We start from the raw sequence: 18,659 nt of genomic DNA on the forward strand, positions 1-18,659 counted from the left end.
AGAAGTTCACCTCAACACATTCACATCTAACTAAATTATTTAACAGTTACATTGCAGACCCATACACATTCCCTGATACACTTACACACGGAATAACATATCTGAAACCTAAAGATCAAGCAGACACAGCGAACCCAGCTAAATATCGCCCCATAACATGCCTACCAACAATATACAAAATATTAACTTCAGTCATTAAACAGAAATTAATGACACATACAACACAGAACAAAATTATAAATGAAGAACAAAAAGGCTGTTGCAAAGGAGCACGAGGATGTAAAGAGCAACTGATAATAGATGCAGAGGTGACATATCAGGCTAAAACTAAACAAAGGTCGCTACACTACGCATACATTGATTACCAAAAAGCTTTTGATAGTGTACCCCACTCACGGTTACTACAAATATTGGAAATATACAAAGTAGATCCTAAATTGATACAGTTCCTAAACATAGTAATGAAAAATTGGAAAACCACACTTAATATCCAAACAAATTCAAATAATATCACATCACAGCCAATACTGATTAAGCGTGGAATATACCATGGAGACTCATTAAGTCCTTTCTGGTTCTGCCTTGCTCTGAACCCACTATCCAACATGCTAAATAATACAAATTATGGATACAATATTACTGGAACATACCCACACAAAATCACACATTTGCTACACATGGATGATCTAAAACTACTGGCAGCAACAAATCAACAACTCAACCAATTACTAAAGATAACAGAAGGATTCAGCAATGATATAAGTATGGCTTTTGGAACAGACAAATGTAAGAAAAATAGCATAGTCAAGGGAAAACATACTAAACAAGAAGATTACATATTGGATAACCACAGCGACTGCATAGAAGCGATGGAAAAAACGGATGCCTATAAATATCTAGGATACAGGCAAAAAATAGGAATAGATAGTACAAATATCAAAGAAGAACTAAAAGAAAAATATAGACAAAGACTAACAAAAATACTGAAAACAGAATTGACAGCAAGAAACAAGACAAAAGCTGTAAATACTTACGCCATACTAATATTGACCTACTCATTTGGAGTAGTGAAATGGAGTAACACAGACCTAGAAGCACTCAATACACTTACACGATCACAATGCCACAAATATAGAATACATCACATACATTCAGCAACAGAAAGATTCACATTAAGCAGAAAGGAAGGAGGAAGGGGATTTATCGACATAAAAAACCTACATTATGGACAGGTAGACAATTTAAGAAAATTCTTTCTAGAACGAGCAGAAACTAGCAAAATACACAAGGCAATCACTCATATAAATACGTCGGCTACACCACTGCAATTTCATAACCACTTCTACAACCCTTTAGATCACATAACATCAACAGACATGAAGAAAGTAAATTGGAAAAAGAAAACACTACATGGCAAGCACCCGTATCATCTAACACAGCCACACATCGATCAAGACGCATCCAACACATGGCTAAGAAAAGGCAATATATACAGTGAGACAGGAGGATTCATGATTGCAATACAGGATCAAACAATAAACACCAGGTATTACAGCAAGCATATTATTAAAGATCCCAATACCACAACGGATAAATGCAGACTTTGTAAACAACAAATAGAAACAGTAGATCACATCACAAGTGGATGTACAATACCAGCAAATACAGAATACCCCAGAAGACATGACAATGTCGCAAAAATAATACATCAACAGCTTGCCTTACAACATAAACTTTTAAAACAACACGTTCCTACATACAAGTATACAACCCAAAATGTACTGGAGAATGATGAATACAAATTATACTGGAACAGAACCATTATAACAGATAAAACAACGCCACATAACAAACCTGACATCATACTCACCAATAAAAAGAAGAAATTAACACAACTAATCGAAATATCTATACCCAATACAACAAATATACAAAAGAAAACAGGAGAAAAAATTGAAAAATACATCCAACCGGCTGAGGAAGTCAAAGACATGTGGCATCAGGATAAAGTTGACATCATACCAATTATACTATCAACTACAGGAGTCATACCACACAATATCCACCAGTACATCAATGCAATACAGCTACATCCAAACATATATATACAGCTACAGAAATCCGTAATTATTGATACATGTTCAATTACCCGAAAGTTCCTAAAGGCAATATAACACATACCGTACAGTTAAAAGGAAGTGACGCTTGATCAAGGTCCGCGTCACTCCATTTTTAACCGGACTTAACGTCTGAGAAAGTGAAGGAAATAATAATAAAAAGAGACAACAACAACATCCCAGGTCAGAGCTGCAACAGGGCAGTATTAGACACACAAACATAGGCGCTTCTATAATCAGTGACAGGCCACGAAGCTAGCTCGTGGATACTTGTTGGTATGAATATCCACACGCGACCTGCCTATACCAAAAGGCACAAAGAACTTTATTCTTATTCGTTAACAAGCCCCCTCAAAACTAGTCTGCCATGGGGTACGTAATTCAAGTCCCACCAAAGGCAAATCTATCCTCCAAAAGCGGAACACTGTGGATGAATGAACATACACCAGGCCTGTCGTTAACATCGGCTCAACACAGTACCTCAGTGACACTGCATCGTCCGGCCGGCAGGTTATGCTCATGTCCAACATTCCGGTACGCAACTTGCTCGTCCACAACACAACTACTGCACTGCGTCCGCCACTGACTTCGTCGTCGCACCATCGCTAGGACTCTCTCTCCCACTAATGTCCCGCGAACCCACGAAAGGTCGTCTGATCACAAGGAAGAAGAATGACCAATCTAGGAGACAGTAGTGGGGCAAGGGGGCACCACCCCACACTGCGGGTTGCCTACATCGGGGGCAAACCTATTGTCCTCTTTTGGCTGACAGGTCCTTAACCTAAGGATAATGAACTGGAATGTTTCCCTGGGGGCCAGAAATCGTGAGTGCCAGTCTATTTACGAGGATGAGTCAAATTAAAACCTTAAATACCGGTATTATTTATTGTGTAGGAGTGGTACAAAGCCGTATCACTTTTCAACATAATCTCCTCCACGCCCAATGCAAGTCCTCCAGCGCTTACAAAGTGCATAAATTACATTAGTAAAAACTTCTTTTGGTCGTCCGCGCAACCACCATGCACCGCGTGGCATACCTCTTCTTCAGAGCGGAACTTCTTTCCTCCCATCGCGTCTTTGAGTGGTCCAAATATATGGAAATCACTTGGGGCAAGGTCTGGTGAGTATGGTGGATGAGGAAGACACTCAAAATGCAAGTCTGTGATTGTTGCAGCTGTTGTACGGGCAGTGTCATGTTGCAAAAGGACACCTGCTCACAGCAATCCATGTCGCTTTGATTTGATTTCAGGCCGCAGATGATTTTGTAGGAGATCTGTGTATGATGCACTGGTGACAGTGGTCCCTCTAGTCATTTAGTGCTCCAAAATGACCCCTTTTTCTTCCCAAAAGAGAGTCGGCATAACCTTCCCTGCTGATGGTTCTGTTCGAAACTTTTTTGGTTTTGGTGATGCGGAATGGCGCCATTCCTTGCTCGCTCTCTTCGTTTCCGGTTGGTGGAAGTGAACCCAGGTTTCGTTCCCAGTAAATATTCTTGCAAGGACGCCATCACCTTCTCGTTCAAAGCGCCGAAGTAGTTCTTCACAAGCATCAACACGTCGTTCTTTCATTTCAGGAGTCAGCTGCCGTGGCACCCATCTTGCAGACACTTTGTGAAACTGGAGCACATCATGCACAATGTGGTGTGCTCACCCACGACTAATCTGTAAACATGCTGCAGTGCCATTCAGTGTCACTCGGCGGTTTTCCTTCACTATGGCTTCAGCTGCTGCAATGTTCTGTGGAGTCACAACTGACTTGGACGAGGAGCATCTTCCACTGAAGTCACACCATTTGAGAACTTCCTACTCCATTGGTAGACTTGCTGCAGTGACAAACATGCATCGCCGTACTGAACCTTCATTCATCGATGAATTTCAATAGGTTTCACTCCTTCACTACGCAAAAACCGAATAACAGAACACTGTTTTCCCCTGGTGCAAGTCGCAAGTGGGGCGGCCATCTTTATGCTGATACTGCGACGGTATGTGTCTGCACTATGATGCCACCTACAGGCCATTGTGCACCCTGTTTGTAGCACGCTTACCAACTTGCAGGATAACGGCACGAAATTTCGATTTCTTATTAAAATTTTAAGGTTTTTATTTGACTCACGCTCGTATGTAAAGTTACACACTGGAAGATGTTGTTATTTCGAAACTTTCTGTAAAATTTATGTACCTATATAATCGAAAAATCTCTTCTTCCACTTGAATGAAGAAACGAATCTCGATCTTGAAATGTATGTGATGAACTGGGTCATTCTGGAGTGTTGGTAGTCTGTGCAACAGCCAGGATGGTGATATTATGGATGCACTAACTGTCATTAGACACTATACCTCAACTGTATTCAATTTAAAACCGAAAATTGGATGAGAATGCAATTAAGTTGAAGAGTAACTTCTAGTTGTATGTACCTGAGAAAGGTGTGGATCATTATGTAGTGTTCCTCTACCAACAGTTGGCTATTGTAGCCATCGACGAGACCAGAATCTTCTACACGATTTTCTCCGCCCTTTTTCGACAATTGCTGACTAGAGTTGACGCAGCTATAGTACGCGCGTACATTTTCGTGAGCAAACTTCGTATTTTGGGAGTCAAGTAAAGCCGACAACGGGTGCTGCAGGAAGTTGAGAGTGCAAATCACGTTAGCCAGCTGGTCGGTCGGAGTTCCCGTCCACTTCCACGTCGACGTTAGCTACGGCGTCTCGTTGGAGGACGGGTTTAATGTGGAGTCTCCAGGTATGTATCTACACTGTTGGCCATTAAAATTACAACACCACGAAGATGACGTGCCACAGACTCGAAATTTAACCGACAGGAAGAAGATGCTGTGATATGCAAATGATTAGATTTTCAGAGCATTCACACAAGGTTGGCGCCGGTGATGACACCTACAACGTGCTGACATGAGGAAAGTTTCCAACCGATTTCTCATACACAAACAGCAGTTGACTGGCGTTGCCTGGTGAAACGTTGTTGTGAGGCCTCGTGTAAGGAGGAGAAATGCGTACCATCACGTTTCCGACTTTGATAAGGGTCGGATTGAAACCATGACAGGCATCTTATGCGCATGGCTGTAACGGGTCGTGCAGCCACGTCTCGATCCCTGAGTGAACAGATGGGGACGTTTGCAAGACAGCAACCATCTCCACGAACAGTTCGACGACGTTAGCAGCAGCATGGATTATAAGCTCGGAGACCGTGGCTGCGGTTACCCTTGACGCTGCATCACAGACAGGAGCGCCTGCGATGGTGTACTCGACGACGAACCTGGGTGCACGAATGGCAAAACGTCATCTTTTCGGATGAATCCAGGTTCTGTTTACAGCATCATGATGGTCGCATCCGTGTTTGGCGACATCGTGGTGAACGCACATTGGAAGCGTGTATTCGTCATCGCCATACTGGCGTATCACCCGTCGTGATGGTATGGGGTGCCATTAGTTACACGTCTCGGACACCTCTTGTTCGCACTGACGGCACTTTGAACAGTGGGCGTTACATTTCAGATGTGTTACGACCAGTGGCTCTACCCTTCATTCGATCCCTGCGAAACCCTACATTTCAGCAGTTTAACGCACGACCGCATGTTGCAGGTCCTGTACGGGCCTTTCTGGATACAGAAAATGTTCGACTGCTGCCCTGGCCAGCACATTCTCCAGATCTCTCACCAATTGAAAACGTCTGGTCAATGGTGGCCGAGCAACTGGCTCGTCACAATACGCCAGTCACTACTCTTGATGAACTGTGGTATCGTGCTGAAGCTGCATGGGCAGCTGTACCTGTATACGCCATCCAAGCTCTGTTTGACTCAATGCCCAGGCGTATCAAGGCTGTTATTACGGACAGAGATGATTGTTCTGGGTAGTGATTTCTCAGGATGTATGCACCCAAATTGCGTGAAAATGTAATCATATGTCAGTTCTAGTATAATACATTTGTCCAATGAATACCCGTTTATCATCTGCATTTGTTCTTGGTGTAGCAATTTTAATGGCCAGTAGTGTATAAGCGTTTCCTATGGCTGCTTAGTTGGTGACTTGTACCCGTTTAAATCTCGTTAGGAGGACACACCTGATCGCGGCAAGGAGGTGTGCAAAGCCAGCATCTGTTGCCCGCATCCCTTTGCTGCCAGAGAAGCGGTTGTTTTGCAGTTGTTTGAATGGCTGTGTGTGTTGTTCGCAGGTGCAGCCCAAGGCAGACCTGGGGGAGTACCGCTGCATGCTGCGGACTCCAGAGGGACTCGTGGCGTCTCCAGCCATCGCCCTGGAGCTCGCAGGTCAGTAAGCAGCAACAGCAGCACATAGACATAATTAATTTAAACCTTCAGCTGCCGGCAGGTGTCGTTGATATACCTCAGTGGGGACAGCTGAAAATGCGTGCCCCGACGGGGATTCGACCCTGGATCTCCTGCTTACATGGCAGACGCTCTATCCATCTGAACCACCGAGGACACAGATGAATAGCGCGACTGCAGGGACTTACGTCTTGCACGCTCCCCGTGCGATCCACATTCCCAGCTGTCCACAATCTACATTCGTAATGTTCCTAATATTTGAAACTTCCTGGCAGATTAAAACTGTGTGCCCGACCGAGACTCGAACTCGCGACCTTTGCCTTTCGCGGGCAAGTGCTCTACCATCTGAGCTGCCGAAGCACGACTCACGCCCGGTCCTCACAGCTTTACTTCTGCCAGTATCTCGTCTCCTACCTTCCAAACTTTACAGAAGCTCTCCTGCGAACCTTGCAGAACTAGCACTCCTGAAAGAAAGGATATTGCGGAGACATGGCTTAGCCACAGCCTAGGGGATGTTTCCAGAATGAGATTTTCACTCTGCAGCGGAGTGAAACTTCCTGGCAGACTAAAACTGTGTGCCCGACCGAGACTCGAACTCGGGACCTTTGCCTTTCGCGGGCAAGTGCTCTTACCATCTGAGCTACCGAAGCACGACTCATGCCCGGTCCTCACAGCTTTACTTCTGCCAGTAACAGTTTTAATCTGCGGGGAAGTTTCATATCAGCGCACACTCCGCTGCAGAATGAAAATCTCATTCTGGAAACATTCCTAATATTTGCCCATCCACTCATTACTCACGCCAACTAAGGTGAAGATTCCCGTAAGAGTTCGGGCAACCTGTGCGCATTCGCACAGGCAAAGGTCAATGGCCGGGTAGCCTTTAACTATATATGAAGATAGTAACTGTTCTCGAAAGAACACATACCATTGATGACCGTGCAGCTTCTCTAGAATAAATGATAATTAATTGAGGAGCTGCTCACAGGTGTTGTCACCTTAGTTGGCGCGAGTAATGAGTGGATGAGCAAATATTATTGGCCAAACAGGCGACGCGGAAACCGCTTCTGGAGATTGGCATATCCGAAGCTGACCTGCGTTCTGTCTTACACCGCAGTGTTTTCCAGATTTGGGAGACGGAATGGCATAACAGCACACACAACGAACTGCGTGTCATTAAGGAGTCTATGAATGTGTGGAAGTCTTCCATGCAGGCCTCTCGCAGGGAATCAGTTGTCCTCTGCCAGTTCCGGATTGGCCATACGTGGCTGACGCATGGTTACCTCCTCCGTCGCGAGGACCCACCTCTGTGTCGCTGTGGCTCCCAAATGACGGTGGCCCGCCTCTTGCTGGACTACCCGCTTTTAGCCGCTCTGCGGCAGATTTTTAACTTTCCCAGCACCCTGCCTTCGGTGTTGGGCGACGATACCTCCACAGCAGCTTTAGTTTTACGTTTCATCCGCGAGAGTGGGTTTTATACTTCTATGTAGGTTTTAGCGCATGTCCTTTGTCCCTCTGTGTTCTCCACCCTAGTGCTTTTAGGGTGGAGGTTTTAATGTGTTGCAGAGTAGCTGGCTTTCCCTTTATATACTCGTTGTTGGCCAGCCACTGTAATCTGCTTTCATGTTTCACTCTCTTCTGTGTCTAGCGTCTCTCTGTTGTTTTCTTGTCCTCTTTTGTTCCTTTTAGTGTTCGTTGCCTTCCTTTCGTTCTTGCGGCTTTTCCTTTCTTTCATTTTTGTGTTATATGTTTCGTCCGTTTTATTCTCGCACTTGTGGCATTGTTTTACTAGGAACCAGGGACCGATGACCTCGTAGTTTGGTCCCTTCTCCCACAGTAACTGGTGGGCAGAATCACTTGCCACAGTGAAGCGGGTTTCATCGGAGAACATCACTCTGTGGTTAGACAATGGACTCGCATTCGGGAGGACGACGATTCAATCCCGCGTCCGGCCATCCTGATTTAGGTTTTCCGTGATTTCTCTAAATCGCTCCAGGCAAATGCCAGGATGGTTCCTTTCAAAGGGCACGGCCGACTTCCTTCCCCATCCTTCCCTAATCCGATGAGACCGATGACCTCGCTGTGTGGTCTCCTTCCCCAAACAACACAACCCAACCCCAACATCACTCTGGAGCACTGTTGCTGACTCCAGTGTCTATCTGCTGGGTGGCTGGTCATGTAGGAATGTGGGGCAATGAACAGGCCGATCGGGCTGCCAAGGAGGCCTGCAGAGAGCAGGATGTGGTCCAGGGTCCTATTCCCTTGCAGTCTGTCATCTCTGCACAAGAAGTGCATGGAGTTGTGGGAGGAAGAATGGCTGGCGGTGACGGCCAATAAACTGCGGTTGGTGAAGTCAACAACTCGGCCGTGGCGTTCCTCCTGCCGGTTGCTCAGGCGGGAAGAGGTGGTCCTCACACGTCTTCGGATCGGGCACTGTCCTCTCACACATAGCTTCCTATTACGGCGGGGGGATCCCCCGTTTTGTGATGCTTGTGGTGTGCACATCTCTGTCCGGCACATTTTAACAGACTGCATTACATACCGTGATGCACGGGCAGAAGCACAAGTTGATGGGTATCTGTCCTGTGTTTTAGCTAATGATAAGACGTGTGTGTCTAGGGTTTTAAGGTTTTGTGGTGTGTCTGGACTCTGGCCTAAAGTTTTACGCTGGAGGTTTTAGTGTATTGCACAGTGGCTGGCTCTTCCCTTTTTTCTCTGCGGTCAGCCAGCCACTGCCATCTGCTGTATTGTTTTAGCTCCCTCTATCGCTTTCTTCCTGGGCTGTCCACGTTTTACTGTTGGCGGCATGCTTCGTCCCACGCTGCGGTGTGGGTAGGCACATATTTTTCCAACCTTGTTACATGTGTTTTACGTTCTGTTTTATCATAATGTTCTGAGTATTTTCTTGACACCCGTCTCAATCAGTTACTGAGCGGGCGCTGAAGACCTTGCCGTCGTGCGGCCATACAACCCTCTCCATCACCATTATCATCATCCAACAAGCATGCTCGCTATACCAACTAACTCTTTCTAAACGGTGGTGTGGTTGAAGTGCGATACATTTAACAGGCTTCCGAGGATACAAATCAGCCTGATTTAATGACCGCCAAGCGATCCTGGCAGAGACACGTATACCGGTAGCGGTTGCAAGGTCTGCAGCGATCTGCATAAGAATGAGATGTCTGTTCCTTTTAGCCACTAAGGCTGCGTATCGATCCTCTTGCGGTGTGGTGCTCCATCTACGACAGTGCGCATGCTTCCGCATAGCATTTACACCTTCGGCGACCGATTTTAATCGGGAGATGACACTGTTAGACACACAGATAACTGCGGCCACAGCAGTGATACTTTGACCGGCTTCGAACCGCCCAGTTGCTCGTCCACGATCGTAAGCGCTCAAGTGCTGTCTTGCAGACAAGTTGCAGTACAACACGGAATACCGCACTATTTGGTTAAGCAACCGTCGTCGTCAAACGCCGTTCTGCATCGACTGTCGAATGTGTACAGAGCGTTCCAGCTCAGGCTTCGCTGCAGGTAACACGCCCCGCTCCGCCCCCTGCATTTCCTGTTGATATCATCTTTAGGGTGTTCCGTAGCAGCTGCAGGTTGTCTTGCACCAGTTGTCAAACACTGTAGTAGGCAAACTTACTGGCAGATTAAAACTGTGTGCCGGACCGAGACTCGAACTCGGGACCTTTGCATTTCGCAGGCAAGTGCTCTACCGACTGAGCCACCCAAGCACGACTCCAGCCCCGTCCTCACAGCTTCGCTTCTGCCAGTATCTCGTCTCCTACCTTCCCACCTTTACAGAAGCTCACCTGCGAACCTTGCAGAACTCAGATGGTAGAGCACTTGCCCGCGAAAGGTTCCGAGTTCGAGTCTCGGTCCAGCACACAGTTTTAATCTGCCAGGAAGTTTCATATGAGTGCACACTCCGCTGCAGAGTGAAAATCTCACTCTGGGAACATCCCCCAGCTTGTAGCTAAGCCATGTCTCCGCAATATCCTTTCTTTCAGTTTACTGGTTGTAACACTCCCTGTTTAATCTACTGACTTATCCCGCTCGATCGGGATCTGATAGCAGCCCAAATAGATGATAATTAATGTGACCGCGTACCTAATGGGCTGGCAATCGGATTGGACTGCTACGGAGATGTTACATTCCATTTTGTCCTTCTCAAATGCTGTAATAAGGAAATGTCTGGTGCCAAGAAGAACGACAACACAGCTTCATTAATCAACAACTTATATTCATCACAAAAACACAAAGTGAGGAGACAGCCACTGCCTTCGTCGTACAGAATTAATAACGGCTAATCTCAGCACAGGCCCTTTCGTTATTCATTATCGTCACACGCAATTTCAATCATTGTAATCCAACACTACAATCCAACACTGCAATCCAACACTGCAATCCAAATGATGCCGGCGCGGTAGACGCGTAATTGCAAATATCGGCACAAAAATATCGCTGAATCACACTAGTAATTATACTTTTTCACTTTCCCGTATATTTCTAACACAAAGGGGTTAAACCTCGGCGATGGCCACTCCCTTTGTCGGTACGGTCTTGCATTCCAGCAACAGACCTCCACCCGGCTCGGCCCGCAGCGCGTACCGCACTCTACTGACTCAACACTCGCTCTCGCTCTCGCCACCCGACGCACACTATCGATTGTTTGTCCTGTCGACCTGTGCTGTCGCAAAACTTATAGTAAGGGCCTACGGACCCCTTACATGGTGCCTTGTCCCGCAGTTTCGCAGGGTCGGCACTGTTAGGAACGGATTTGGCAAAGTTAGTTAAAAGGGGTGGCCGGATGCCCTTCCTACCGCCACCCCATACCCCCACGGGATGGAATCAGTGTACCCCAGCTGTCTGCGTCTAGTGTAATCCATGGAATAGTGCGAGCGTGCTCAGATGTCTGCGAGTCGTGTAACTGAGGCGGAACGTGGGGACCAGCCCGGTATTCACCTAGCGGGATGTGGAAAACCGCCTAAAAACCACATCCAGGCTGGCCGACACACCGGTCGACGTCGGTAATCCGCCGAGCGGATTCGATCCGGGGCCGGCGCGCCTACCCGAGTCCAGGAAGCAGCGCATTAGCGCTCTCGGTTAACCTGGCGGCTCACCAGTTGTCAAACACTGTAGTAGGCAAACTTCCTGGCAGATTAAAACTGTGTGCCGGACCGAGACTCGAACTCGGGACCTTTCGCGGGCAAGTGCTCTACAGACTGAGCCACCCAAGCACGACTCACGTCCCGTCCTCACAGCTTTACTCCGCCAGCACCTCGTCTCCTACCTTCCAAACTTCACAGCAGCTCTCCTGCGAACTAGTTCTGCTACGATTGCAGGAGAGCTTCTGTAACATTTGGAGACGTGGTACTGGCTGAAGTAAAGCTGTGAGGACGTGGCTTGATCCGGCCGCTGTGGCCGACCGGTTCTAGGCGCTTCAGTCCGGAGCCGTGCGACTGCTACGGTCGCAGGTTCGAATCCTGCCTCGGGCATGGATGTGTGTGTTGTCCTTAGGTCCTAGGGGACTGATGACCTCAGATGCTATATCCCATAGTGCTCAGAGCCATTTGCTGCACCGCACCGAGCGAGGTGGCGCAGTGGTTAGACACTGGACTCGCATTCGGAAGGACGACGGTTCAATCCCGCGTCCGGCCATCCTGATTTAGGTTTTCCGTGATTTCCCTAAATCACTCCAGGCAAATGCCGGGATGGTTCCTCTGAAAGGGCACGGCCGACTTCCTTCCCCATCCTTCCCTATTCCGATGAGACCGATGACCACGCTGTCTGGTCTCCTTCCCCAAACCAACCAACCCAACCATTTGCTGCAGAAGACGGAAGCAGGAAGCCAGGGCTACCACTAGATTCCCATCAACAGCTTGTGAAACGAGTTGCTTTTATGCAGCGAGGGCCGGCATTCTGCTAACTTCAGTTCGTTGACAGCGAATAAAACAAATGCTGGATGAGAAAATTGTGGTGGCTTTCCGTGTACACAGGAAGACAGAGGGAGATTTTCAGTTGTCACTATGGAAAACCTTGGACTTTCGCCCCCTCCGTAAGTCTGAGAAGTGTGAGGGACAAAGCCTAGACGGGGTTCGCTTGGAGTGGGCAGGTGTTTATTTTTAGGTAAACGCAAGGTGGCTGCACATGTCTCGTTCAATGGAGAGTTACTGTTTGGTGCATGGCCGGAGTCTGGCGCAACTTTGCGGTTCTCGAGTACGTGTCACGCTTTTTATAGTAAGTGTCACGTTTAGCGTTTGCATTTTTCTTCGAATCGCATAGCTCACAATTTGCGACTCTGTTTCGCAACTGGTGACTGCGTTTTATCGTTATTTATTTATCATACTGGGATCTAGAGACGATGGTTTCCAGTGTATGTACATTTTGTGAGTTGCCTAAACTTCAGAATGTGATTTTCATGTCAATCTGCGCTCTTCCAGGGAGCATTCAGATGTCTTCTACACAGATGCAGTTTGCACTCATTTGAATATTATCTTGTTGATGATCCAGAGAAACCTAGAAATGGGTAGCATATTGCTGTCTACGTTTTTGACGAAAGTAATTGTGAATCAGTAGAACCTCCATTTAAATCACAGTGATTGAGACCAAATAAACTGGCATATGGAAATAACTTTTCTCACGCAATCATTTCCTCCAAAACATTGTGATGAGGCAACCCTAATAAAAAATTTTCAATGTCATTGTGAATGTGTTTCGAGTGTCATACAAATGCCATTACGAGAAATACGAGTATATTGTTTTCTTTTAATCTTGAGAGTTAGCTTAGTCACGCCGCGCGGGATTAGCCGAGCTGTCAAAGGCGCTGCAGTCACGGACTGTGCGGCTGGTCCCGGTGGAGGTTCGAGTCCCCCCTCGGGCATGTGTGTGTGTGTGTGTGTGTGTGTGTGTGTGTGTGTGTGTGTGCGTTTGTCCTTAGGATAATTTAGGATAAGTAGTGTGTAAGCTTAGGGACTGATGACCTTAGCAGTTAAGTCGCATAAGATTTCACACACACATTTCAACCATTTGAACACTTTTACTTGTCCAGTTTAGGTTGAAAAGATGCAAAATGTGTTGAGGGACATATGGAATATTCCCATTTCAGCTCGTAGCAGTTTCATGAAATTCTACGTAGCCTTCAAAATGGCGTCTGTAAAGGAGGTGCGGTAGGTGCCTTTGGCGGAAGACCAGAGCTTCAGAGATATTCATAGGCGCTTGCAGAATGTCTTCTGAGACCTGGCAGTAAACAAAAGCGCGGTGAGTCGTCGTGCGAGGCATTCGTCATCAACGCAACAAGGTCGCGCAAACTTGTCCGATCTCCCGCTTGCCGGCCGGCCGCACACAGCTGTCACAATGGCAATGTCGGAACGTGCGAGGTGATCGGCGGATCGCAATCACCTCCCTGCGCAGCTGGATGTCTGTGCTATTGGAATCCTGGAAAAAGACCAACTTGCTTTCAGAAAAAAAAGTGTTGCATTGCTTCTTGAACGCCCCTTGTACGAGGGTATTCCCAAAAGTAAGGTCTCCTATTTTTTTTGTAAGTACAGAACTCTGTTTGTGTGGCAGTTGGTCACACTGTTATGAAGAGTTCATGCGCTGTGTGTAAACATGCGCACGCCACGCTTAGGCGCTGTCTTCGCTTGGCAGCCGTTGAGAATGGATCTCCAGTTGGATGTTACCGCCGAGTGCGAATTGCGCGCAGTTATTCGGTTTCAGAACGCAAAGGGCACTGCGGCGATTGAAATCCATCGCCAATTGACGTAAGTGTATGACGAGTCGTGCATGGATGTCAAAGATGTTCGTAAGTGGTGTAGAGAGTTTGCAAATGGTCGGACCGAAATTCAGGACGAACAAAGGAGCGGGATCACAAGCTGCGACAATTTCTGAGGAGACAGTGTTGAAGATTGAGCAAAGCATGCGTGAAGATCGGCGGGTCATGCGTGAAGATCGGCGGGTCACCCTGGATGATCTCTGCACGTTGGTTCGTGAGGTTTCCCGAAGCACCGTTCACAGAACTTTAACGGGAACATTGAACTACGGGAAGGTGTGCGCAAGATGGGTGCCACGCATGCTGACTGAGGACCACATGCGGCAACGAGTTCAAGCTTCCGGCGCATTTCTTCACCGCCTTAGTCGAACAGGACAACTTTCTGGTCTCAATTGTCACGGATGACGAAACCTAGGCATACCACTTTACACCTGAGACCAAGCACCAAACACGGCAGTGGCGGCATCTTTCTTCGCCAAAGCCGCGGAAATTCAAACAAACACAGTCTGCCGGTGAAGTCATGACAACCGTTTTTTGGAATCGGAAAGGTGGTATTGTTGGTCGACTTTATGCCCACAATGCCCACAATTAACGCTGACAGGTACTGTTACTCTGAAAAAATTCAGACGGGCAATTCAGAAGTGGAGAAGAGGAATGTTGAGCAAGGGCGTACACATTCTCCATGACAACGCGCGCCCACACATCGCTCGGCAAACCGTTGCTCTCCTGCACCGGTTTCAGTGGAACATAATAACCCACCCACCCTATAGTCCTGACTTGGTGCCCAGTGACTATCACTTGTTCCCTAGGTTAAAAGAACATTTGGCCGGAAAGCGATTCAGCTCTGACGACGAGGTGAAAGAAGAGGTTCATAACTTTCTGAACAGCATGGCGGCGAGCCGGTATGACATGGGCATAGAACAACTGCCACAGCGTCTACATAAATGCATCGACAGAAATGGTGGTTATGTCGAAAGATACCTAAATGTTCAAGCTTTAAACTGATGTAGAAATAAACAGGTCTGTGTACTTACAAAAAATTGGGAGACCTTAGTTTTGGGATTACCCTCGTAATTCCTGACGACGTCAACAGAGGAACTTATCAAAAGCTTGAAATGTACCGCGCCAGAAAAAAGAGTTGAACATTTATCAAAGAATGTCGGCGCGAGAAACTACGTAGTCAAGTCTTCATCAAGAGTAAATATCAGTGGATAGGTCAACGTAGCCTATACGGTCGCTCGCCTCAACTGAGGTGATGGATGGGATACCTGTACGGTTCAGCAGGTAATGTGCGAAGGAAGGGTCTCCCTTTCTGCCTGCAGTTTATTGTACGCTGCCGAAGCAACCTAGAGAGCAGTTCAGTAGAAAAAAAAATAAAGATTGAGGCTGCTCCTTATTTTCGGAAAAAGGAAGTGAAGTCTAGACGTCAGTGTGCATGTGACCGCCCCGGGGGCTAAGCTGCGTCCACACGTGAGACTTTTTCACTCCCAGCGAGTAATGCGCTACAGGCCATTAAAATCGCTACACCAAGAAGAAATGCAGATGATAAACGGGTATTCATTGGACAAATATATTATACTAGAACTGACATGTGATTACATTTTCAAGCAATTTGGGTGCATAGATCCTGAGAAATCAGTACCCAGAACAACCACCTCTGGCCGTAATAACAACCTTGATACGCCTGGGCATTGAGTCAAACAGAGATTGGATGGCGTGTACACGTACAGCTGCCCATGCAGCTTCAACACGATACCACAGTTCATCAAGAGTGGTGACTGGCGTATTGTGACGAGCCAGTTGCTCGGCCACCATTGACCACACGTTTTCAGTTGGTGAGAGATCTGGAGAATGTGCCGGCCAGGGCAGCAGTCGAACATTTTCTGTATCCAGAAAGGCCCGTACAGGACCTGCAACATGCGGTCGTGCATTATCCTGCTGAAATGTAGGATTTCGAGTGGATCTAATAAAGGGTAGAGCCACGGGTCGTAACACATCTGAAATATAACGTCCACTGTTCAAAGTGCCGTCAATGCGAACAAGAGGTGACCGAGACGTTTAACCAATGGCACCCCATACCATCACGACGGGTGATACGCCAGTATGGCGATGACGAATACACGCTTCCAATGTGCGTTCATCGCGATGTCGCCATCGTGATGCTGTAAACAGAACTTGGTTTCATCCAAAAAAACGACGTTTTGCCATTCGTGCACCCAGATCCGTCGTTGAGTACACCATCGCAGGGGCTCCTGTCTGTGATGCAGCGTCAAGGGTAACCGCAACCGTGGTCTCCGAGCTGATAGTCAATGCTGCTGGAAACGTCGTCGAACTGTTCGTGCAGATGGTTGCTGTCTTGCAAACGTCCTCATCTGTTGACTCAGGGATCGAGTCGTGGCTGCACGATCCGTTACAGCCATGCGGATAAGATGCCTGTCATCTCGACTGTTAGTGATACGAGGCCGTTGGGATCCAGCACGGCGTTCCGTATTACCCTCCTGAACCCACCTATTCCATATTCTGGTAACAGTCATTGGGTCTCGACCAACTCGAGCAGCAATGTCGCGATACGATAAACCGCAATCGCGATAGGCTACAATCCGACTATTATCAAAGTCGGAAACGTGATGGTATGCATTTCTCCTCCTTACACGAGGCATCACAACAACGTTTCACCTGGCAACGCCGGTCAATTGCTGTTTGTGTATGAGAAATCGGTTGGAAACTTTCGTTATGTCAGGACGTTGTAGGTGTCACCACCGGCGCCAACCTTGTGTGAATGCCCTGAAAATGAAAAGCTAATAATTTGCATATCACAGCATCTTCTTCCTGTCGGTTAAATTTCGCGTCTGTAGCACGTCATCTTCGTGGTGTAGCAATTATATAAAAGGATGGTCTGTAGCGTTTCATTCTGGAACGGCGCGCGGGAAAAAAGGAGCACTTACATTTTTCGGTGCGAGCTTTGATTATTTTATCATGACGATAATTTCTCCTTATGAACGTCGACGCCAACAGAATATTTTCGCAATCGGAGGAAAAAGTTGATGATTATTGAGATTTCGCGAGAAGACGCTGCCGCGACGTGAAACGCCTTTGTTTTAATGATTGTCACTCCAATTCGTGTATCATATCCGTGCAACTATTTCCCCTATTGCGCGATACTGCAAAACAAGTTTCGATTCTTAGAACTTTCTCGACGTCCTCCGTCAATCCCGCCTCGTGCACATCACACACCGCACTGCAGTATTCGGGAAGAGGGCGAGCAAGCGTCGTGTAGACCTGTTGCATCTTCTAAATGTTTTGTCAATAAACCAGTCTTTGGTTTGCTTTCCCCACCACATTGTCTATATGATCGTACAAATTTAAATCATTCCGTCAGTATTTAGTTGAATTTGTAGCCTTTAGATTTGTTTGATTTATCGTGTAAACAAAATTGAGGGGACTACTTTTAGCACTCCTGTGGATGACGTAACACTTTTCATTATTTAGAGTCTGATGCCACTTTTCGCACCGTAAAGTTATCTTGTCTGAATCGTTTTGCAATTGGTTTCGATCATCAGGACGGCAAATGACGGCATCTCTGCAAAAAATCAAAGAGGGCTGCTCAGATTGTCTCCTAAATCGTTTATGTAAATTAGGAACAGCAGCGGGTCTGTAACACTTCTTTGCGGAACGCCAGATATTACTTCTGTTTTACTCGATCACTTTCCGTCAGTTACTACGAATTGTCAGCTTTTTGACATGAAATCACAAATCCAGTCGCACAACTGATGCTATACGCCATACGCAATTAGTTTGCAAGTCGCTTGTAAGGAACGGTGTCAAAAGATTACTGGAGATCTAAAGATACGGAATCAATTTTACATCCCCTGTCGATAGCACTCAGTACTTCGCGAAAATAAAGACCTAGTTTTGTTGCACGAGAATGATACTTTTTGAATCCGTGCTATTAGCCATGACTCGTTTTCTTCGAGGTATTTTATAATGTTCGGACACAGTATATGTTCCAAAATCCTACTTCAAATCGACGTCGCCGGCTGGTGTGGCCGAGCGGTTCTAGGCGCTTCAGTCTGGAACCGCGCGACCGCTACGGTCGCAGGTTCGAGTCCTGCCTCGGGCATGGATGTGTGTGATGTCCTTAGTTGGGTTTAAGTAGCTGTAAGTCTAGAGGACTGATGACCTCAGATGTTGAGTCCCATAGTGCTCAGAGCTATTTGAACCATTTTCTAGTGTCTGTTGTGACGTCTCACTTTGTCTCGGCTCCATGGTGATGGTTGTTCCAGTCGAGGTGACGTGAAACGGCGTCCGTCGATCAAGACAACGCCAATCTGTAACTACAGAGGGGTCCAAAAAATGTATCCACTGTTGAAAAGTCCATAACTTGCAAACTAATTGACGGAGTTGTCTCATTTTTGGGTCTAAATGTAGCTTAAAGATATCACTGTAGGTGTTCGAAATGGTCACCATTAAC

At 46.9% G+C, this 18,659-nt stretch overlaps 1 protein-coding gene and 1 non-coding gene across 2 annotated transcripts in view; one reads left to right on the top strand and one right to left on the bottom strand.

Annotated features, from left to right (window-relative positions):
- The window catches only part of LOC126427952 (protogenin A-like), a 438,352-nt gene that overhangs the window by 88,151 nt on the left and 331,542 nt on the right, over positions 1-18,659 (top strand). Inside the window, exon 3 of the mRNA XM_050089841.1 lies at positions 6,303-6,396. Within this exon, the coding sequence (XP_049945798.1) occupies positions 6,303-6,396 (94 nt within the window). The remainder of the gene's footprint in view (positions 1-6,302; positions 6,397-18,659) is intronic.
- Trnar-gcg (transfer RNA arginine (anticodon GCG)) lies at positions 10,078-10,152 on the bottom strand. The gene has a single exon. It is a non-coding gene; the product is annotated as a tRNA-Arg (tRNA).

This window comes from Schistocerca serialis, chromosome 12, assembly GCF_023864345.2.
Source record: "Schistocerca serialis cubense isolate TAMUIC-IGC-003099 chromosome 12, iqSchSeri2.2, whole genome shotgun sequence".
Taxonomy (NCBI): domain Eukaryota; kingdom Metazoa; phylum Arthropoda; class Insecta; order Orthoptera; family Acrididae; genus Schistocerca; species Schistocerca serialis.